This window comes from Macaca nemestrina, chromosome 4 (assembly GCF_043159975.1).
Source record: "Macaca nemestrina isolate mMacNem1 chromosome 4, mMacNem.hap1, whole genome shotgun sequence".
Lineage (NCBI taxonomy): Eukaryota > Metazoa > Chordata > Mammalia > Primates > Cercopithecidae > Macaca > Macaca nemestrina.
This window is the reverse complement of record NC_092128.1, coordinates 146,183,853-146,207,653: the sequence shown is the minus strand read 5'-3', so window position 1 is coordinate 146,207,653 and position 23,801 is coordinate 146,183,853. Positions and strand designations below refer to the sequence as shown.

The following is a 23,801-nucleotide window of genomic DNA, read 5'->3' as shown; positions in this document are numbered from 1 at the left end:
TCAGCAGTTTTTATTTTCTAAGCAAATAGCACAATTTTAAGTCATTTCCTGTATAATAATACCTTAAGTGTTTATTGGGAATATCATTAACACATATAAATAACTTTTCAAAGTCCAAGCATATCCAGAAATCCTGTTTCTTACTTTGCATTAATGAAACTGTTCTAATTGCATTAGAGTGACTTTATGATACATGAATTTTGAGGGAATACCAAACTTTCTTATTTAAAATCCACCATGGTAGGCAGAGTTCCAAGATGACCCTAGAAATACTTGCCCCTTATTTACTCCCATGTTTTCTTATGTAGCACTGTTGACTTTATGAAAGGAAGTTCTTCTGTAAGCCTGACCTAATCAAGTGTACTATTAACAGGATCCTGACTTTCTGGAGTAAGAGATTAAACTGATGGGATCTTTCCTTTCTAAGATAAACTGCTTTATTAGAATATAAGTTAGATATCATAAAATTCACTCATTATAACGGTACAAGCTGATTAATTTTAGTAAACTTAAAGAGTTATGCAATCATCACCATAAAACATTGCCACCACCTCAAAAATTTCCCTGTGACCATTTGCAAATTGGTAATATCTTAAATTCTTGTGAAAAATCCTGTTAGAACTTGGTGGGCTATACTTTAATATGTTATTAAATTTAATTTGCTGCATTTCTTCAGATTTTTGCAGCTTTTTAAATTAGGAAGATCATCCTGTAGTTTCATTTTTTGTTTTGTCACCAGATTTTGGCACAAATTAACTTTCCATGTTTTTTCATGTTCTGGAACAAATGTTGTTAAATCTTCTTAAAAACTTTAGACCGTTTAATTATGGTTTTGAAAGTATCACTGTAGAATGTTTACTTTTGTATTTAGAAATTTATCTTTTTTTTTGTTTTGCTTGCCATCTCTTTTATACTTAGATGTGTTAGAGGTGTCTCTTATATCTTTATGGGTTACTCCCAGATTATACTATAGTTTATTAACTGTACAATATTTTAATTTCTAATTATGTTCTTCTCATTTTTAGAATTCTCTTCCTCTGATTTTACCTATACTTGCCTTTTTGTCTTATTTCTTTTTCGTTCATTTTAATCTTTATAATTAGGCCATTTATTTGTTCTTTCACGTTTAATAGAAAATACATTCAGTCCAAGAGTTAACTTCTAGCAAAGATTTTACAATGTCTTATAAGTTTTAAAATTTGTAAATTTATAATTTTCATTTCCTTAATTTTTAAGTGGTGTATGTGTGATTTTGTCTTTTACCCAGTTGTAATTGTAGAGAGACTTTAAAAAAATTATTTAGGTGATATGGATATTCAGCATAAAATGCTGTTATTACTTTTTATCATAGAGAAGTCTGTTCATATAATTTTTACATTTTGAGATTTATTCTTATATTCTTTATTACCTAGTACATTATCAGTTGGTGGTAATGTCCCATAGATCCTCTAGGTGTGTCTCTTTAAGTTACCCAATTTACTGTAGGTTGACTAAGTCAAACTTCATTTTTTAACCTCTGCATCCTTTTTCATTGTTTTGTTTTCTTGTTCCTTGATTAGTAGGATGCTAAAGGCTCCCACCTTCTTTTGCTTTCTTTTATTATTTAGAATTTTTTTTACTTTATGTAATTTTATATAATGACTTATAACTTAAGACTTCAGAGGTATAAAAGGTAAAGATTGTACCCTTTCATCACTGTAAAATGACTTTGACAGGTGATTTTTACCTACTAATTTCTAATCGTGTGTCTTTTTCTCTCTCTCTTTTTTTAAATTTAGGAGTTCTTTGTAACTAATAAATAATGGGATCTCAATGTGTTGATTGATCTATCTATCCATCTGTCTTACCCAACACAAACCGTATTTTTTTTTAATTTTTAAATGTGAGCTTAATGTATTTATATTATTATCAGAACACTTTATTTTACGCTTTGCTTTCTTGCCTCTTTTCTTATTTTCTTTCCCTTTCTCTATTATGATTTGAATTATTTTATATTTTATAATGATTTGGAAGGCAAATATTTTTAACATGTAAATTTCACTAATGGTTAGCTTCAAGACTATCAAATTGTTACTTAAAACACTTTCTCTAACTATTGTAGATAACAAAAGAATCTTTGATTCTGTGATCCCAGAAAAATTCCTTGCCTTGCCCTTGTGTCCAAAATTTGTTAAATTTTGGCTTTTATGCACAACTTGGCACTGTACATTTAAAAGTACAACAAGTTTTCTTTTTTTAAAATAGTTTTTCTATCCAACTTTATAATTTTACTTGTAGTTCTTTTGTGTTTGCTTATTTTGATTCATCAGCATTTTTCATTAAGTTTTTTAGTTTGGTTTATGTGCCTCTCATCTGAAATACCCTTTAAAACGTAAGGAATAAAATAGTACAAATTCAATCCATGATACTTTACCAATTTGGGGGCAATTTTATCTTGAAAAAGAAAAACAGTATTTTTCAAGATTAAATACTTGACTGCTTTGATGGTAGTGAAGTCTATGGGTATATTAACATTTTCTTGAAAAAGGAGAATCTTTTGAGCTTACTGAAACATTCCCCAGATTTTGTATAGCGTTCATTTACATTCCTACAGGAAAACCCATCTGTCTGAAAAAGTATATGTGCTGCTTTGAGGAACCAAATTTGTGGAAGGAGATTCCATTTGGACACTCTTCTACATTGCCTGCATAATTTGCATCAGTCCTCTCAAATTACAGGCACAGATATATTCTCCACATAATTTATCCTTCTGTAAATTTTGTTTGATGGATTAATGACACCTACTGGGCATGTAGCATCTTTTTGAAACTCTCCATATCCAAGCTGAAAAGAATGGGAAAGCCCAACTCCCAAACGCTGAGCAGATGTGCACAGAATTGCGCTACCTTCATGCAGTCTAGGGTGATGGGACTTCGTTACATGTTCATTAGCAGTGATATAACCATGGATCATTATTTTCCTAATTAGCCATTAATAACAGTTAACACTATAATGGGATCACAATTTCAGAATTTGGAGCATATATTGTTGACAATGAAATCTAATGAAAAACAAACTAGCTTCTTACATTTTATAAAAGATGTTAATCTCATTGATAGAATTACTGCCACTCATGGCAGATACCACCTTTCTTTCATTTTGCCTATTTATTTCTCATTGTGGTGCCCAAACTATTTAATATGTAATACTCTAATGGGAAGAAGCTTCTCACATTAGAAAGTAGATTATAGTAATTTTTAAATAAATGAGGTCCTGAAGTATGTAAAGGCTGATGGTAAGAAATCTTGCTGAAAGCTTACTGTATCAGTTAGAAGAAAAGCTTTCTTGTAATAGCTGTCACGGATGCTCATACAAATCAATGCAAGCAGATCAATTTTTCTTAGCTCTTTAAATGTTTAAGTCAGCACCTGGCCTTTGTGATGTCTCTTGGTTGTAGGTGATAGCTGGGAATTTCAGGTGAAGGATTACAACTTCTGAGTTAGTTATGCTACCCCAAATGGTCCATTGGATGTGGCTAAAATGCTAGTTTGAAAATATATTTGGCTGGGCATGGTGGCTCACACCTGTAATCCCAGCACTTTGGGAGGCTGAAGTGGGCAGATCACCTGAGGTTGGGAGTTCGAGACCAACCTGACCAACATGGAGAAACCCCATCTCTACTAAAAATACAAAATTAGCTGGGTTTGGTGGCACACGCCTGTAATCCCAGCTACTTGGGAGGCTGAGGCAGGAGAATCGCCTGAACCCAGGAGGTGGAGGTTGTGGTGAGCCGAGATTGCACCATTGCACTCCAGCCTGGGCAACAAGAGTGAAACTCTGTCTCAGGGAAAAAAAAAAAAAAAAAAAGAAAGAAAGAAAATATATTCATGGGATTAGGAATGAATACTTCTTTGCCTGAAATCTTGTGGTTTAGCTTTAGTACTTACTGTAGTCAATTCATTTCTTTGAAATATTGAGCTGTCTGACAGCTTAAAATCCTAAGTTTCCTTTAAACTTGAGCCTGGCTTTGGAGGAGAAAGGAGTGGATTTTATGTGAGGCTCTCTGAAGAGAATTCACTGAAGTGCTTTTTGCTGGCAGGGCACTGGGAAGGCTAGCAGGCTGCTTCCTCTCAGTCCTTCTTGGGTTTTGCCCTTAGCCTAGATCAACATTTAGTCAGATAATTTACGTCAGGGCCACTGAAGTGTGTTTTTATGCCTTGGTAAAGTCATCATTTTCCTTTCATGAAGAAGCATGGAAAAGGCCCAGGTGCAATGCCCAGGTTTTGTTAAGCCAGTTGGATATTAGTAACAGCCTTGACACTCTTTATATTCTTAGTTCCCAGCTGGATATGTAGCTCTCATCTAAGTTGGGAACTGAGTTTTTATTATTAGTTTTTAAAATAGAGATGGGGTCTTGCTATGTTTTCTGGGCTGGTCTCGAACTCCTGGGCTCAAGGGATCCCCCTGCTTCGGCCTCCCAAAGTGCTGGGATTATAGACATGAGCCACCGTGCTCAGCCGTAAAGGTGTTGATCAAATATCACCTAACAAGATTCTTTTCTTTGTGACTGTACTATAGTCAAGTACCACAAAGAAATTGAGAACATGTTGTGTAGAGAATACTGATATGCTACAGAATCATTACTTCCATGTCAAATGTCAAACATCTAACTGTGCACTGAGAATTACTTTTTTCATCCATACCTTGGGGATAGTTCTACCTGCCCTTTCTTAACTCAGAATCAGTGGGGTAAGAGTTTGATACTGCTTATGAATTGGAGGGCCCATGCCACATGCAGACTTTATTATCGGTATAACTGTGTTATAACAATAGGCTTTTTGAGCTTGAAAAATGTATCATAATTATTAAAGGCATTTAATGAAGAATGACGTGCTAGCTAAATTTTGAAGGCATATTAAAAATATAAATAATAGAAAGAAAGAGCTCTTCAAAGACCATAGCAGAGGAGGTAAGAGCTGAGCCTTAAAAAACATCTTGAAGCGCCGGGTTTGGTGGCTCAAGCCTGTAATCCCAGCACTTTGGGAGGCCGAGACGGGCAGATCACGAGGTCAGGAGATCGAGACCATCCTGGCTAATACGGTGAAACCCCGTCTCTACTAAAAACAAAAACAAAAACAAACCTAGCCGGGCATGGTGGCGGACGCCTGTAGTCCCAGCTAGTCGGGAGGCTGAGGCAGGAGAATGGCGTAAACCTGGGAGGCGGCGCTTGCAGTGAGCTGAGATCCGGCCACTGCACTCCAGCCTGGGCAACAGAGCGAGACTCCGTCTCAAAAAAAACCAAAAAACAAAAAACAAAAAAAAATCTTGAAGCACAGAGAAGGTAAGGGTGAACATTCCAGACAGAGGGAATCTCGTGTGAAAAAAATTACAGAGCAGGAATGGACAAGAAAAGTTCCGGAAATGAAGACAAGGTGATGTTCATTTTAGATTAAATCTCTCCTTTATTATCAGTATAAAATTGAAAAATTGGAGAGAATGACAATATTCTGAACTTTTATTCCATACTAATAGCAAAAGCCTCATACAACTTGCATCTGAATTAACTTAGAATGAGGAGGTTTAGCATTAACTGAGGAGAAAACTAAGTACTTAAGAGCTCAGGAGGATACAAAGTAAAATTAGCATCAATTATCTGGGCTCCTTTACAGAAGACTTCCTGGAGAAAGGGATTTTAGAAGAATGTGATAAAAGTGAATTTCTGGAAAGCTTGATAGCAAAAAAGAATGCCTTGTTTTGAAGACATGGGGGAAGCTGACTCTGTGAATAGTATGACCAGAAGTGAGGTCTGAAATGTAATCTTTAAAGACTACAAGGAATGTTGATTCAGCCTCACTCTCTATTCATCTTGGTTTCATCTTCCCCTTGGCACCATAGCCACTTGAAATCCCTGTAGGCAAAAGTTTGCTACTTATTGCCTGTTCTATTCTTTGAAATTCCCTCCTGTCTAGAAAAATGGCGCTTATGTTTAGTTTGAGATTTTCCATGTTTTCATTCATGCACCCATCTCTAATGTTTCTTGTTATTGTCTCCCCAAAGGAACTCTGTTTCAAATGAGACTGCTGATCATTTCCCAGTATGTTGCTTTTTCTGTCTGCTTTCTGCCTTTCTCTTCACTGGAGTGTCTTTCACTGTCCTCTGAGCCATGAGTTTAATCTACTTTCAAAATCCAAGGCTTCAGAAATCACTTCTCTGAACCTCCCTGGCTACTTTTTGGTTTCATTGAACATGTATCTCCTTGTGGTGTTGTATTTGTTTGTCTTGTGCTGCCTTTGTCTTGTTACATTGAAAACATTGTCAAGGGGCTGTGACTTGTAACCTATATACTACCTTGCTTGGTGTTTCTGAAAATGTGGTTGGTGATGATATTGTAGACCAATGCTCCATATATTTATGACTTACAGTCTCATATAGACTGATGGTTTTCAATTTTACGTCTTTATTCATTTTTAATGGAAAACTGGAGCTTGTTAAATGTGTAGAAACCACTAGAATATAAACTTCATGAGAGGACTTCTGTTTTGTTTTTTTGGTGTAGTAGCATATCTTCAGCACTTAGTTCTAGCCCAGATGTGGCACTTAATACATTATTTGTTGAATAAGTGCTGATTTAATTTACTTAATCTGTAGGTCTTCATTGGTTCTTTTAAATATCCAGTAAGAAGCCTCCAGGATGTTATCTCAATAAACAAGATCATTAGGTGTCATCCCACTGTTTGAAGGATAACATCGCAGCATCGCATCATTTTTTTCCTAGGAGAAGAAAACTTTCTTTTATTTTGCTCCGATTTGTTTCTTTTTTTGCGACAAGACAGAAGAAAAAAGGTAAGAAATCATAGTTGGTGTAATCTCACTTCAGCTTATTCAATGTTTTTGGTCTTTTCATTACTGAAAAAAAATTGCAGTGGAACAGAAGAAAAAATTTGATGGAAAGACTACTTTCTAATTTATGGACCTTGGTTTGGCTTTTTAGATGTTTATTTAGGGCTTGCCCACTCTTTTCTCTACATTGACATTTCATGGTGAATATTTTGTTCATTCTACCCTGTGTTTTTTCTATGGCAGCTTGCCTGGCAGTATTCAGAAACAGAAGAATATTAAAGATCAGAACCTTAAATTGTTCACTTTTTTTTTTTTTTTTTGATGAAGTCTCACTCTGTCGCCCAGGCTGGAGTGCACTGATGCAGTCCCAGCTCACTGCAACCTCTGCCTCCTGGGTTCAAGTGATTCTCCTGCCTCAGACTCCTGAGTAGCTGGGACTATAGGCACGTGCCACCACGCCCAGCTAAATTTTGCTTTTTTAATAGAGACGGGGTTTCACCATGTTGGTCAGGCTAGTCTCAAACTCCTGACCTCGTGATCCTCCTACCTCAGCCTCCCGAAGTGCTGCAATTACAGGCGTGAGCCACCGTGCCTGGTTCTTCTCTGTTGACAAGAATCAAAAACACGAACTAAGAAGGAGACCACTGCCAGGCGCAGTGGCTCAAGCCTGTAATCCCAGCACTTTGGGAGGCCGAGACGGGCGGATCACGAGGTCAGGAGATCGAGACCATCCTGGCTAACACAGTGAAACCCCATCTCTGCTAAAAAAAATACAAAAAAACTAGCTGGGTGTGGTGGTGGGCGCCTGTAGTCCCAGCTACTCGGGAGGCTGAGGCAGAATAATGGCGTGAACCCGGGGGAGGGGGAGCTTGCAGTGAGCTGAGATCCGGCCACTGCACTCCAGCCTGGGCGACAGAGTGAGACTCCGTCTCAAAAAAAAAAAAAAAAGAAGGAGACCACTAACTTTTTCCTTTTTCCTCTCTTCTTTTGCCTTTAGCTCAAGCCAGGACAGAACAGCTGCAGGGACAGTGACAGTGAAAGTGCCAGTGGAGAATCGAAGGGCTTCCACCGGAGCAGCTCTCGGGAAAGGCTCAGCGATGTAAGTTTAATTAAAAATAAATAAATAAATAAATAAACCAAAACCACTAGGCCACACACACACCATTGGTTCAAGTCTGAATTACATAACTTTCCCTCATCTTTACAATTTTTTTGTCTACCCAAGCATTGCGGTTCACATTATCTTTGTATACCTATGTGAGCATTGTAGTTATGGTGTCATTCTAAAATGTCGTTTGAGCAAAAATGTATTTTGACGAATCATGAGGTAGGAGGAACTATTTGTTACCTTAGAAACAGCAAGGCCGGGCATGGTGGCTCATGCCTGTAATACGAGCGCTTTGGGAGGCTAAGGCAGGTGGATCACCTGAGGTCGGAAGTTCGAGACCAGCCTGACCAACATGGAGAAACCCTGTCTCTACTAAAATTACAAAATTAGCCGGGCATGGTGGTGCATGCCTGTAATCCCAGCTACTCAGGGGTCTGAGGCAGGAGAATCACTTGAACCCAGGAGGTGGAGGTTGCGGTGAGCTGAGATCCAGCCATTGCACTCCAGCCTGGGCAACATGAGCGAAACTACGTCTCAAAAACAACAACAACAACAGACGACAAAGAGGAATGATGATACTTTTATTATCTGTTGCAACTGAAAGAAGTAGTCAAGTAGTGCTGAGACTGAGAAATGACATCATTTAGCTATGGGCTTTTTGTAATTTCTTCACTTAAGAAATTGTTAACAATCCCTGTCATTTTTATTCCTGCTGGAAGTGATGACTAACCAGCCACTTACTTGGCAAGATGAGGAATTAAATTTCCTGATGGGGCTGGGCACAGTGGCTCACACCTGTAATCCCAGCATTTTGGGAGGCTCAGGCAGGTGGATCATGAGGTCAGGAGTTCGAAACCAGCCTGGCCAATATGGTGAAACCCCGTTTTTACTAAAAATACAAAAATTAGCTGGTCATGGTGGCACATGCCTGTAATCCCAGCTACTTGGGAGGCTGAGGCAGGAAAATCTCTGAACCCAGGAGGCAGAGGTTGCAGTGAGCCAAGATCGCACCACTGTGCCCAGCCTGGGCAACAGAGCAAGAGCCCATCTCAAAAAAAAAAAAAAAAAAAGAAAAAAAGAAAAGAAAATTCCTGTTGGATTTCTGGAAGGAAAACCTTGTGAGAATGCGTCATACCTCTTTAGATGCCTATTTGCCCTTTAGATGTGATTTTAATTGTTCTCTAGTCTCCTACCCACCAACAGGGCAGGTTCCCCCTCTGTTGCTTCTGAGAACCACCTACGCCTCTTTGGACTCTCTTGCCTTCTTTACTCATGTGTCATATATCAGCATTCTTTTTTTTTTTTTTTTTTGACAGAGTCTCACTCTGTCGCCAGGTTGGAGTGCAATGGTGCGATCTCGGCTCACTGCAACCTCTGCCTCCCAGGTTCAAGTGATTCTCCTGCCTTATCCCCCCAAGTAGCTGGGACTACAGGTGTGCACCACCACGCCCAACTAATTTTTGTATTTTTAGTGACAGGGTTTCACCATGTTGGCCAGGATGGTCTCGATCTCTTGACCTCGTGATCTGCACACCTCGGCCTTCCAAAGTGCTGGGATTATAGGCATGAGCCACCACACGCCCAGGCATATATCAGCATTCTTAACTCATCTGTGCCTCAGGAGCAACACTTGGAAATTCTTTTGTGAAGTGGATCAAGTAAAGAGAATTTTTTTTTTTTTTTGAGATGGAGTCTCGCTCTGTCACCAGACTGGAGTGCAGTGGCCTGATCTCAGCTCACTGCAACCTCTGCCTCCCAAGTTCAAGCGATTCTCCTGCCTCTGCCTCCTGAGTAGCCTGGATTACAGGCACATGCCACCCCACCCAGCTAATTTTTGTATTTTTAATAGAGACAGGGTTTCACCATATTGGCCAGGCTGGTTTTGAACTCCTGACTTCATGATCTGCCACCCCAGCCTCCCAAAGTGCTGGAATTAGAGCTGTGCGCCACCACGCCTGGCTTAATTTTTCTATTTTTAGTAGAGACAGGGTTGCTCCATGTTGGCCAGGATGATCTAGCATTAACAGAGTGAGAGAGTAGTATCATGAAAAAAAGAGAGAATACTTCAGAGTGTCTGAGTATTAAGAATAAATAAAGGATATGTAATGAGGAGCAAAATCCTTTATTTTCTCCTTTTTTTTTAAAAAAAAACACCATACTCTAAAGCAGTGTGCTGTTCATTATAAAGTGCAAGATGATTCATTGAGTTCCAGAGAGAAAATATTAGTACATTTTTTTTTCTTAGAAAAAGAAATTAAACTTTACTAGTATTCAATTTAATGAGTGGGGAATAGTAGTTGTCTATAATTTTTAAATACATGGATCTAAGGAGTGTATATTCAAGACTTTTTTTACTGAGAGATGTCTACTAACATAAATGGTTGGAGACTACTGTAGCACACTGAGCAGTTCTCTATGATAATACCACATCCATCTCTCCATCAGCCAAGGTATACAACTCCGAGATACAACTGCCTTCCTGCACCTCTCATGAAAGTTTGTGAGGTTTATGATGAGATGTTGTATGAGATTCTGAATTCTTGTAGGAATTAAATGGAATAAAGTATAATTATTTTTATGTTATTTTAATATATTAGTTATAGATAATTACCTCCCCTTCTTCTGTGGTATAATATCAAATTATATAAATAAAGAGTACTAACAGTCTTTTATTGTGTGTGTGTTTCTGTGTGTAAGAATATGTTTTATTGTGTGTCTATGTGTTTGATTAATTTTGTGATAGAGCTATGCAATCATAAAACCATGACAACTTTTCTTATCTAAGTTGTTAATGCTTAAATAGCTGTTTTTGTGAGATTTTTGTTACACTTTTAATGTAAGATCTCATTGACCCTGGAAATTATTCCAGGGTTAGTCAGTCATATTTTCTTCATAGTATAGAGAAATGAAAGCCATGTTAGTTTAGGGGACTAGAGCTGCCATTGGGTCTTTTGGCTTGTTTCCTGTAACTCACTTTCTGTTAGATAAAAATAAATTGACAAAAGACATTCCATATTCATGAAGAGAAAGACTAAATATTATTAAGATGTCAGTACTACCCTAAGCTATTTATAGATTCAGTGCAATGTCTATCATAATTCCAACAACCTTTTTTGCAAAAATGGAAAAGCAGATTCTCAAATACATATGAAATGGCTTGAGGCCTTAATAACCAACACAGTCTGGAAAAAGAACAAAGTTAGAGGACTTACACTTACCAACTCAAAACTCACTGCAAAACTACAGTTAATCAAAACAGTTTGGTACTGGCCTAATATTAGACATACAGACCAATGGAGTAGAATGGAGAGCCCAGAAGGAAGCCCATACTTATATGCCCAACTGATTTTTAACAAGAGTGCCAAGACACTTCAATGGGGAAAGAATTTTCTCTTCAACAGATGGCGTTGAGACAACTGGATTTCTATGTACAAAAGAATGAAGTTTGACCCCTACATCGTACTATGTACAAAAATAAACTCCAAATGAATCAATGACAAAAATTTAAATGAGAACACCATAAAACTCTTAGAAGAAAATATACGGGTAAATCTTCATGGCCTTCAGTTTGGCAGTGGCTTATTAGATATGACACCAAAAGCATGTACAATGAAAGAGAAAATAAATTGGACTTCATCAAAATTAAAAATTTCTGCACACCAAAGAACATTATCAAGAAAGTAAAAAGACAGCCTACAAAATGGGGAAAAGATTTGCAAATCATATAACTGGTATTTGTTATACAGAATATATAAAGAACTCCTACAACTCAATAATAGTCAACCTAATGCAAAAATGTGCAAAGAATTTGAGAAATATTTCTACAAAGAAGTACAAAGAAGAGGTACTTGAAAAATGCTGAAAATCATTAGTTATTAGAGAAATGCAAATTAAAACTATAACGAGATTATCATTTTATACCTAGTAGGATGGTTACACTTTTTAAAAGAGAATGAAAAATAAGTGTTGGCAAGGATGTGGAGAGGTTGGAACACTCATACATTACTGGTGGGAATGTAAAATGATGCAGCCACTGTAGTAAACAACTTGGCAGTTCCTCAAAAAGCTGAAACACATAATTACCATATGACCCAGCAATTTCACTTTTAATACCCCAAAGAATGGAAAACATGAACTTAAACAGAGACTTGTAAGCCAGTGTTCACTGCAGCATTATTTATGGTAGCCAAAAGGTAGAAACAAACCATGTGTTTCTCAACAAATGAATTGATAAACGAAACGTGACAGCTTGGCTGATATGCACACAATGGAATATACTCAGCCATAAAAAGGATTGGCATTGTAATATATACTACAGTATGGATGAACTTTAAAAATATCATGCTAAAGAAAAGCAAGACAAAGAAGGACAAATATTGTGTGATTCCACATATATGAGGTATCTAGAATACACAAATTCATAGAGACGTAAAGTAGAATAGAACTTACCAGGAATTTGGGGGATGGAGAGTGGGAGGGAGAAAAGCTATTGCTTGACAGAGTTTCTTTTTGGGGATGATGATAATGTTTTAGAAATAGATAGTCATGACAGTTGTTCAATGTTTTGAATGTAATTAATGCCACTGAATTACACAATTAAAAAATGGTGATCTGTTAAAAAATGTAAAAATGATTAGGGCTGTAATAACGCTTATTGTGCTTTCACGCTGTTGAAAATATGGAAAATAGTTACAACTTTTACCATCCTTGTCTACTAATTGTGTCACCTGTGTCATTTCTGGTCCTGTTTCTATTGGTTGTTTTTTCTCTTCATTATGGATCATATTTTCCTGCTGCTTTGTATGCCTGGCAATTTTTCACTGGATGCCAGACATTATAAAATCCTGTCAGTCTTAAGTCAGTCAATGAGACACTTTCAATTCGTATTGTTTATTATATTTAAAAATTATGAAAAAAATTTGTGGACCTATAGTAGGCATATCATTCATTAATTATTAACATTCATACTTTTTGCAACATTACTAAAAAGGAAAGAAAGAAAATTGATCCAAAAAGTGGACATTAAGTGAAATGTTTTGAGATCCCTAGTAACATTTCCCTCACACATGTGCAGGTCTGTGGTTGCAGAGTCCTGTGTCAAACACTTCTTTCTTTTTTTTTTTTTTTTGACACGGAGTTTCGCTCTTGTTGCTCAGGCTGGAGTGCAGCAGCATGATGTTGGCTCACTGCAACCTCCACCTCCTGGGTTCAAGCAATCTTCCCGCCTCAGCCTCCTGAGTAGCTGGGATTACAGGCGCTTGCCACCACGCCCAGCTAATTTTTTGTATTTTTAGTAGAGATGGGTTTCACCATGTTAGCCAGGCTGGTCTCAAACTCCTGACCTCAGGTGATCCACCCGCCTTGGCCTTCCAAAGTGCTGGGATTACAGGCATGAGCCATCATGTTCGGCCGAGATGAAAGCTTTTAACAAGTCGGCCCACAGAATGATTCTTTTGGATACCAAAGCAACACCTACCTGTGCAATATTTTAGAGAATAAAGATGCCCCATTTTTGCTTGAAAGAGAATTAACAATTAATTTATTTTTTACTTTTATTTTCGTTTCCTGGGAATATGTGAAGGTTTGTTACATAGGTAAACTCATGTCACAGGGGTTTGTTTACAAATTATTTTATCACCCAGTACCCAATAGTTATCTTTTCTACTCCTCTCCCTTTTACCACCCTTCACCCTCAAGCAGACCCTAGTGTCTGTTGTTTCCCTCTCTGTGTTCATAAGTTCTTACTATTTAGGTCCCACTTGTAAGTGAGAACATGCGGTATTTGGTTTTCTGTTCCTACGTTACTTTGCTGAGGATAGTAGCCTCTAGCACTATCCATGTTCCTGCAAAAGACATGATCTCGTTCTTTTTTATGGCAGTGTAGTATTTTTTGGTTTATATATACCAAATTTTCTTTATCCAGTTTGTCATTGATGGGCATTTAGGTTGATTCCATGTCTTTGCTATTGTGAATAGTGCTTCAGTCAACATTTGCATGCATGTGTCATTACGGTAGAATGATTTATATTCCTCTGGGTTTATATCCAGTAATGGGATTGCTGGGTCAAATGATAGTTCTGCTTTTGGCTTTTTGAGGAATCATCATACTGCTTTCCACAATAGTTGAACGAATTTACACTCCCACCGATAGTTTATAAGTGTTCCCTTTTCTCCGCAACCTTGCCAGCATCTGTTGTTTTTTGACGTTTTAATATTAATAATAGCCATTTCGACTGGTGAGATGATATCTCATTGTGGTTTTGATTTGCATTTCTCTGATCATCAGTGATATTGAGCTTTTTTTGTATAGGCTTGTTGGCTGCATATATGTCTTCTTTTGAAAAGTATCTCTTCATGTTCTTTGCCCACTTTTAAATGGAGTTGTTTGGTTTTATCTTGTAAATTTGTTTAGCTCCTTATAGATGCTGGATATTAGACCTTTGTCAGATGCATAGTTTGCAAACATTTTCTCCCATTCTGTAGGTTGTCTGTTTACTCTGTTGATAGTTTCTTTTGCTGTGCAGAAGCTCTTAAGTTTAATTAGATCCCAATTGTCCATTTTTGCCTTTGTTTGATTGCTTTTGATGACTTTGTCATGAAATCTTTGCCCTTTCCTATCTGCAGCATAGTATTGCCTAGGTTGTCTTCCAGGATTTTTATAGTTTTGGGTTTTACACTTGTCTTTGATCCATCTTGAGTTGGTTTTTGTATATGGTGTAAGGAAGGGGTCCAGCTTCACTCTTTTTTTTTTTTTTTTTCTTTTTTGAGATGGTGTCTCACTGTGTCACAAGGCTGGAGTACAGTGGCACGATCTTGGCTCACTGCAACCTCTGACTCCCTGGTTCAAATGATTCTTTTGCCTCAGTCCCCCAAGTGGCTGGGATTACAGGCATGTGCCACCATGCCCAGCTAATTTTTGTATTTTTAGTAGACAGGGTGTTTTACCACATTGGCCAGGATGGTCTCAAACTCCTGACGTCGTGATCTGCCCACCTTGGCCTCCCAAAGTGCTAGGATTGCAGACGTGAGCCACTGCTCTTGGCCCATCTTCAGTCTTCTTTAATGCCTATCAGAGAGTGAGAAGGTGGAGTCAAAGACTACTACTGGCTTCTGTTTTGTTTTACTTTTTTTTTTTTTTTTTTTTGAGACCGAGTCTCACTCTGTCGCCCAGGCTGGAGTGCAGTGGCACGATCTCTGCTCACTGCAAACTCTGCCTCCCGGGTTCACGCCATTCTCCCGCCTCAGCCTCCCGAGTAGCTGGGACTACAGGTGCCCGCCACCATGCCCGGCTAAGTTTTTGTATTTTTAGTAGAAACGGGGTTTCATCGTATTAGCCAGGATGGTCTCAATCTCCCGACCTCATGATCCACCTGCCTCAGCCTCCCAAAGTGCTGGGATTATAGGCGTGAGCCACCGCACTGGCCCCTGTTTTTTCTTTAAAAATCCCCTATTAGTTCTTATTATGCTTATTCTTTCACTTCATTAAACATATGGAAAATAGTTATTACAGCTTTTACTGTCCTTGTGTACTAATTTTGTCACCTGCGCCATTTCTGGGCCTGTTTCTATTGGTTGATTTTTCTCCTCACTGTGGGTCATATTTTCTGGCTTCTTTGTATGCTTGGCAATTTTTTATTGAGTGCCAGACATCATAAAATTTTCCTTGTTGGGTACTGGGTATTTCTAGTTTCTATAAACATTACTCATTTTGGCGTACAGTTTTGTTATGTAGACGTGTATGTGTGTGTGTGTGTGTTTAATGTTTGCTTTTGTACTTTGTTGGAGAAGACTAGAACAATCTTTAGTCTAAAGATAATTTTTCCTCCATGCTGACTGAGTACTCTGCCTAATCCCTAATGTCTTACAAGGTTTTTCCACTGTGGATTGTGGGAAAACAAACTATTCCCTGCCTTGTGTGAGCTTTGTAAGTTCTTCCTCCTCCTTTCCAGTGGTTGTTTTCCTTGCCTCAGGTATTTTTCTCTCACAGATGTGCTGATTAGTCTTCAGGTGGAAACTAGAGGGGAACCTTCTGCAGCTTTCATGATTCTCGCTTTCTGTGATGCTGTCCTCCTTATCCTCTGCCTTGGAGTTCCAGCTGTCTTGGCCTCCCCTTATTCTCAACTCTGTCTTTAAGACTCAGAGATTCCACCTGGGTCACCTCCTACCCCTCAATGCTGTGGCATGAAAACTCTCCAGGCAGTGAGGTGGGAAAATTTTAAGGGTCACCCTACTTTTTTCTCTTCTCTCAAATATTATTGTCCTTTATCTTACCCAGTTTCTAAAAACTCCTGTTGCATACATTTTGTCCAGTTTTTTAGTTGCTTGAGGTGGGAGAATACATTCAGTCCCTATTAGTCCATCATGCCCATGACTCGTTTTTCAGCTAAGATGAAAATTTCCGTCTGCCTTTTCACCCATTTTAGTGATATTTTTAGGAGCGTTGGCAGTTGAGACTTACTGTCAAGTGAGGTTAATCAAAATACTATATTTTTCTAGCTTTGTTTTTTTTGAATTGGTTAGGCCAAAAGAATAAGAATAAAGAATTCCAGTGTAGCTGGAGAATTTGACTCATGGGTGAGGCTTAAAAATACCAAATATGCGGCCAGGTGTGGTGGCTCACACCTGCAATCCCAGCACTTTTGGAGGCCAAGGCAGGCAGATCACTTGAGGTCAGGAGTACAAGATCAGCCTGGCCAACATGGTGAAACCCCGTCTCTACTAAAAATACAAATAAATTAGCTGGGCGTGGTGGAGCATATCTGTGCTCACAGCAACTTGGGAGGCTGAAGCAAGAGAACAGCTTGAACTTGGGAGGTGGAGGTTGCAGTGAGCAGAGATTGTGCCACTGCACTCCAGCCTGGGTGACAGAGTGAGACTTAAAAAGACTTTTTAAGACTCTGTCTTAAAAAGAAAAACTCAAATTTGCTTTGCTTTTCTAAATTATGTATTACCAGACCATGTTGCCAGGAGGGAATAATTGGCCACAAGAACTTTCAGATTGTCCACATCAATGAGGTATAGTAACTTGTTTAGATTAGTCACTAGGGAAGAGGTAAGGGGAATAATTGAATACATATTTAATAAATGTTTACGATGAGTTATTCAAGGGGAAAATATTGCTTCCAACTTAAACAGAATTTTGTAATTGGGGAAGTTTGTCAAAAGTTAGGAGCAAAACATGCTTAAAAACTTTTAATAAACAAGCCTCAAATTATGAAATGTTAATGGGCATTTATTACAAACAGGCCAAGATTTAATAGAAGTTCTGCTATTTATTGTGTGTGACCTTAGGCAAAGAACGTGACCTCTCTTCCCCGCCAAGACGGAGTCTTGCTGTGTCGCCCAGGCTGGAGTGGAGTGGAGTGGAGTACAATGGCGCAATCTCAGCTCACTGCAACCTCCACCTCCTGGGTTCAAGCAATTCTCCTGCCTCAGCCTCCCGAGTGGCTGAGATTACAGGCATACACCACCACGCCTGGCTAATTTTTGAATTTTTAGTAGAGATGGGGTTTTACCCCGTTGGCCAGGCTGCTCTCGAACTCCTGACCTCAGGCAATCCATCCACCTCAGACTTCCAAAGTGCTGGGATTACAGGCATGAGCCACCATGCCTGGCCTTGTTCACACTTTCAAATCTTCCTACCTTTGCTTATTCTTTTTATTTATTTAAAGTGGATTGCAGTGGCATGATCTCAGCTCACTGCAACCTTGACCAGGGGGTTCAAACTTTTCTTGTGCCTCGGCCTCCCAAGTAGCTGGGACTATAAGCATGTGCCACCATGCTTGGCTAATTTTTGTATTTTTAGTAGAAATGGGGTTTTGCCATGTTGACCAGGCTGGTCTTGAGCTCCTGACCTCAGGTGATCCACCCTCCTCAGCCTCCTCCCAAAGCCCTGGGATTATACACATGAGCCTCCACGCTTGGCCTGTTTTATTTCTGTTCTTTGTTCTTTGTTTTTCTTTTCCTTATGTCAGCCTCAGCCTCACTTCTACCAAACACTTCCCAATATACTGCGGAAGTAAACTTCTTTAGTGCTATATTTAATGACTATATGAATATGACTCTTTTCACCTTTCTCTCTGAAAGAATTTTGGGTTGGGTTGTTAGTTATGAGAAGACAGAAAGACATTTGACACTTTTCCAGGGTTCAGATCGTTGAAGGAATTTAAACATCTCAGGAAATAATGAAAAGGGATCAAATTCTTATAAGTCTAATGCTACACAGTTGTCTAATCTTATAATTCTGGTAGCTATTTACAGTTGAGACATTTTTTTCTACTGCTTTTTGACATACCCCTTCTCCTACTTCAAATCTCTCCTGGTCTTTGGGTTTTTATTGATTTGTCTATCCCACAGTGCCACTGTTCATCCATCCATGGCGCATCTTTCCTATTCTTTCTTCTTCCCTTCCTTCCCTCCCTCCCTCCCTCTCTTGAAATCTTTATTGAGGTTTTATTCCATGCCAGGTTGTTTCACCAGCTACTGTTAAGGAGGAAACTGACTTGAGCCACTACCATGAATGAACTTCCCACATTGTTATAATTAGATTAGGAAATCTAATCTCAACCTGACAAGGATTCTTGGTATTTTATTCCTCTCTTTTTTAAAAAAAATCTGTGCCACATTTCCCTTTTCCTTAACAGTTTGCTTATGCCTTTTTCCATTCCTGTCTCATATATTTATGAATTCTCCTGGATATGTCAGTATTTCAGTTGTCAAGAAATGTCAGTCAAATTCCTTTCATTCATCAGGTATAGTCTGGGCATTTGAGGTTGAGTGGAGAACAAGATGAAGCCTCTGCCCTCATGAAATTTCCATTCTAGTGGGAGCGACAAATCTGTGAAGAAACAACTAAAATTCTTTCTAATACAGTGTTTTCTGACATAAACAATATGAAGTGTGGGGGTGTGTTGCCACTTTAACTAGTGTGATTGGATAAGGCCTTTCTGTGTAGGTGACATTAAAACTGAGGCCTAAATAAAGAAGAGAAGGTAGACAGGTGAGGATCTATGGGAAGAACATTTTGGGCAACAGGAGCAACAAGTTTAGAGGCCCTGATTCAGAAGCAGCATGTTATGTTTTAGGGTAAGAAAAATGGCTAATGTGGCTAGAGTAGAATGAAGAAGTACAGTGGCTGAACACGTAACTTCTAACCCATGCTAAGGTGGCTGGGTGTTGTATTAACCTCCTGGGCTGCTTTAATGAATGATCACAAACTGTATGTCTGGAAACAACAGAAATCTATTATCTCGCAGTTCTGGAGGCTAGAAATTTAGCATCAGTGTGTATCTGTAGGGCTATGTTCCCTCTGCGGGCTCTAGGGAAGAATCCTATTTTTCTCCTAGCCTCTGGTGTCTCCCAGTGATCCTTGGTGTTCTTGGCTTGTAGATGCATCATTCCAGTCTCTTCTTTAGTTTTCACATGGCTTCTACAGCAGCCATTGGATTTATAGCCCATCCTAATTCTGTATGACCTTAATTTGGTTACATCTGCAAAGACCCTATATCCAAATTATGTCATTGTGTTAACTTCTCCACAGAAACAGAACCACAGCAGAAGATAACAGAACCAATAGAGAATGATTTATTTTGAGAAATTGGCTCACAGTTTCGGAGGCTGACAAGTCCCAAGATCTATAATCAGCAAGCCAGAGACCCAAGAGAACCAATAGTATAATTGTAGTCTCAAGACTGGCAGGTTTGAAACTCGTGAAGAGCTGATGTGCCTTCAGGCACAATAAAAAATTATTGTGCCTGAAGGCACAATAAAAAATTGATGTCCCGGGTCAAAGCCAGGCAAGAGGAATTCTCTCTTATCTGGGAGAGAGTCAGCCTTTTGTTCTTTTCAGACCTTCAACTGATTGGATAAGGTTCACCCACTTTAGGAGGACAACCCAGTTTACTCAGCATATCAATTTAAATGTTCAACTCATCTAAAAACATCATCACAGAAACACCCAGAATCATGTGTGACCAAATATCTGGGCACCCCGTGGCCCAGTGAAGTTGAAACATAAAATTGACCATCACAATCACACTCTGGGGTTCCTGGTAGACGTAAACAGGGAGACATTGCCCAATCCATGACAGGTTATTATCTTAAAAACCATTGGAATATGTTATAAGGATTGGAATTGTAGTTCTCACTTTAAAATGTTTATTTTGCCTTTGATATGAGGAACTGTCCATGAAGATGAGAGCAAGAATGAAATCAGAGGTAGAAGCCAGAAGGCTGAGATGAGAGTTGGTGACAATCTGAAGTGGGCATAACAGAAGGTTGAATAATTGATGTTGGAAGTGACGTAGCATTTTCACACCTGATGCTTTTATCAAGTTGTTACTCCATTTTTACTTGATTTCTTCCAACAACTATATGCTTATTTCTCTTTCAAATATATTTTGTGTGTGGTTTTTTTGTTTTTGTTTTTTTGTTTTGGTTTGGTTTGGGTTGGCTATTAGTAATCTTATTTCCAAGGCACGTTTCTTTGGATTAAGATTTCAGGTTTTTAAAACACTACTGGAAGATCTGTGAATGAGCTTGTTTTGTGACCTTTGCAAGAAACTTACTTGTTCATATAATTCCTGGCATGGTCCTTCTCCTTTTTACTCCCAAGAGAGAAAAGCATAACATGAAGGTGGGTACCCAGGGATGTTGAACGCAATTAGTGATTTGGAAGAATTTTAAAATATTCAATTTAAATTAGCCCTAGGGTCAGAACACACATTCTCACCTAGGGGTGGAGTACACATGTGTCCTGTCTGTACTCAGGGAGCTGTAATAGTAGCCATGGCCTCTCTGTGTGGATTTATAATGAATGGAGCACATCTATTTTAGATGGATAATCAATTTTGAAATCCCTTGTTGTAAGTATGCTGTTAAAACAGAAATGTTAACTTCATGAGTTTAATGAGTAGCTTCGATGATAGCTTAGTGACAGAGATGGAAGGAAAGGCAAGCGGGGGGAAGTGAGAAGAGAACAAGTGTTTAATGAATATCTACTTGCAGACTTGAATGTCAGCAGCAACATTCTCCCTCCTGGAAAATGTCTTTCAACTGCGCATCCCATTACATTCCTGCAGCTCATGGTAGCATGAAGATTGAGACAAAGAGTGTGCTTCTAAGAAAGCTCTCCTTTACAATATAATGAGATGGAGGTGGGTAATTTGCGGAGATCGCTGGAGCAGTGGTCAAATATGAAAAAAAAAAAAAATCCAGCAGAATGAAAAGACCATGTTAAACAGGAGATGGCTTATAATGAGCCCGGAAATTGCATATTAGATAGCCAGCTGGCCAGCATTTCCTCATATCCCTGTCTTCTCATGCAAACCGCTGAAATGTTCTCCTACTCTATTTTCTCAACCTCTTAATAGTTCTCATTTCTACCTACTGCATTGAAAATATGAATGAAATGGCAACTCTACCACTTGAAGAAATAAGAATGAAGCCCTTTTCAGCAGAAGTATTTGCCTAAACATGGATGGATAATATTATTTCAAATGCTTTTGAAACCAAGGAAACTTCTGTTTCTTTCTTTAAAAAATCCTCTTAATTTTCAAGTCACAATTTGACTCACAGCCTTTTCAGTATTCTGTGGCCTCTTTTGCTATATAGTTTGGACAGACTTTGCTTGAAGTCTCCAAGCAAGAAAAATGGAAGCCCTCCCTTATTGGAAATTAACAGGGAGACTTGGCACGGTTCCTCATGCCTGTAATCCCAACACTTGGGAAGCTGACACAAGAGGCTCACTTGAGGCCAGAAGTTTGAGACCAGCCTGGGCAACATAGTGAGACCCTAACTCTAGGAAAAAAAAAAGTAACTGGGCATGGTAGTGCATGCCTGTAGTCCCAGCTACTCAAGAGGCTGAGGCAGGAGGATCACTTGAGCCCAGGAGCTTGAGGTTGCAGTGAGTCATGATCTTGATTATTAAAGAAGAGTTTTGTCAAATTGTTCAATAGTTAGGGTATTAGCACCTGTTTTCTTTCCTGGTTCTTTACCTTTTGGTGACTGTCTCTTCTTTGGTGACTGTGTCTTCTAAAATGAGAGAGCAGTACCAATCCCTAAATATACATCTGTAAGTGAATAACTTACAACACATTTCTAACAATATTACCGCTGTTTCTAAACATTCCTTTGTTTTGTTTTTAGCATGATCTGTTGTTGCCTGTGTTCGTGTAATTTCTGTCTTGGAAAATTATTGAAGCCACCAAATATTTGCAGCTATATTTAGATATAGACTTAGATTAGAAATATATGACAGAGACTCTTTTCTGGGCCTTTTTGATAGTAAGACCTCAGGGATATATGATAGTTGTTTTGAGCCTCAGCCAAACTGTGACTTCCCTGTGGCTGGTAACTTCTGTTATCTATACTTTGATGGTGGGGTCCTGTTGGTGACCAGGCGTAATTTCTCACTGAATACAAGGCCGTAGTCAGAATCTTGGGGTTGTAGGACTAGACAAGCAGAAATCTTTTTATTAAACAGATGTCACTCCTGTTGAAATTCTCCAGCTACGACTGAAGGGAGTTGGCAAGTAGCCAAGAAAAATGTGGTGGAAAGGGTGTAAGAGGGGAGGAAATGTCAATGCCATGGACATTTGGCAAAGTCGATCAGAAGAGGGCTTTTCTACACATGTGTTTTCTGCCAGATCCTGAAATCAAAACTGAATGCCATGCATCTTTTCCCTAAAAAAAAAGAAAAAGAAGAGTACACTGGGTTTTCACATGTGAATGGCTCCTGATACAAGAATCTGTATGCTTTCTAGCAAATGCTGAAACAAATTCCAGCGGACCTTTATGTATATGGGGATCTTGTGTCTGTGTTCCCTCGTGTGTCTGTGTTTGTGCCCGTGTCTGGGGGAGGGGGGTTATAAGGCAGGGTGCTTAAATGCTTTGTTGCATTATGTTAATTCCTCGGCAGTGCAATCAAATTCATGTCGTAATTAAAGCTGTCAGTTGGAAGGCAAGCCAATCGCCACGAAAACACAGCATAACAAATGAAGTGAAATGATTCTGCGTGTAGCTATACAATGCTTCGCCAGGCATGAAATTAAATAAGTAATTTGATGTTGACATCAGAAATTGAAATGATACCCACTGTTCCCTCATTCAGTCAGACCTGCATAAACAATAGCCAGAACAAATATGCACAACAAAGCCCTCTTCTCCACCCAGCTCCCTGAGTAATGTACAATATATATGCAAAATGAGCATAACAGAGCTTTCCGAGACCTGAAGGATGTAATTTTCTTTGGTATACAATAAGATGATATGTATGTGGGGGTAGGGAAGTGGGTTTGGTGGGAGTACTTCTCTTTCTGGGATAAAATACATTTGCAGGAAGGGAAAGAAATGAAATAAACAAATCCCATGGTCTCTCTGAGTAATTCATCCTAAAATGAGTTTACTTCCCAGGGGTATGGCTCCAAGCTAGTGGAGACCTAACTTGACTTTTGCTTTCTTCTGCTGCTGCATGGAAGGCTGTGGGTGCTGGAAACAGGTGCTGCTGTCATATGGCTAGTCACTGGTATGAGAAATTGTCTCCATGACTACTGTGGATCTCCCTCCATACATTTACGGGATTAAGAATGCAGCAGGATTTTAAAAAACTGAGTCCAGTGAGCAAGATCACACATCTATGGTGCTTCATTCCCCTGAGTTTGTGTGAAACACTGAGACGAAGAAAGTTTTGCTTTGGGAGCTGCATTTAGGAATGCCCTGAAGCATACTCTTCTTGTTTGATGTAGATATAGTTGCAGTACCATATTTCCTCCTCAAAGAGCTTAGCATCAAGAAGAATCACATCTCCTTTAGTTTTGTAGATGTCAAATTCTCCTGAGCCATTTTTCTTACACATAATCCATCCATTCATTTATTT

The 23,801-nt window shown here is 38.8% G+C and overlaps 1 protein-coding gene across 13 annotated transcripts in view; it reads left to right on the top strand.

Annotated features, from left to right (window-relative positions):
* LOC105466343 (activator of transcription and developmental regulator AUTS2) overlaps positions 1–23,801 on the top strand; it is a 1,205,160-nt gene that overhangs the window by 523,991 nt on the left and 657,368 nt on the right. For 12 of the 13 annotated variants that reach the window (XM_071094058.1, XM_011715337.3, XM_011715335.3 and 9 more), the window contains one exon: positions 7,817–7,918. In XM_071094058.1, coding sequence (XP_070950159.1) covers positions 7,817–7,918 — 102 coding nt within the window. Of the gene's footprint in view, positions 1–6,799; positions 6,823–7,816; positions 7,919–23,801 lie in introns of those variants that run through there. The other variant, XM_071094060.1, reaches the window with a different exon arrangement.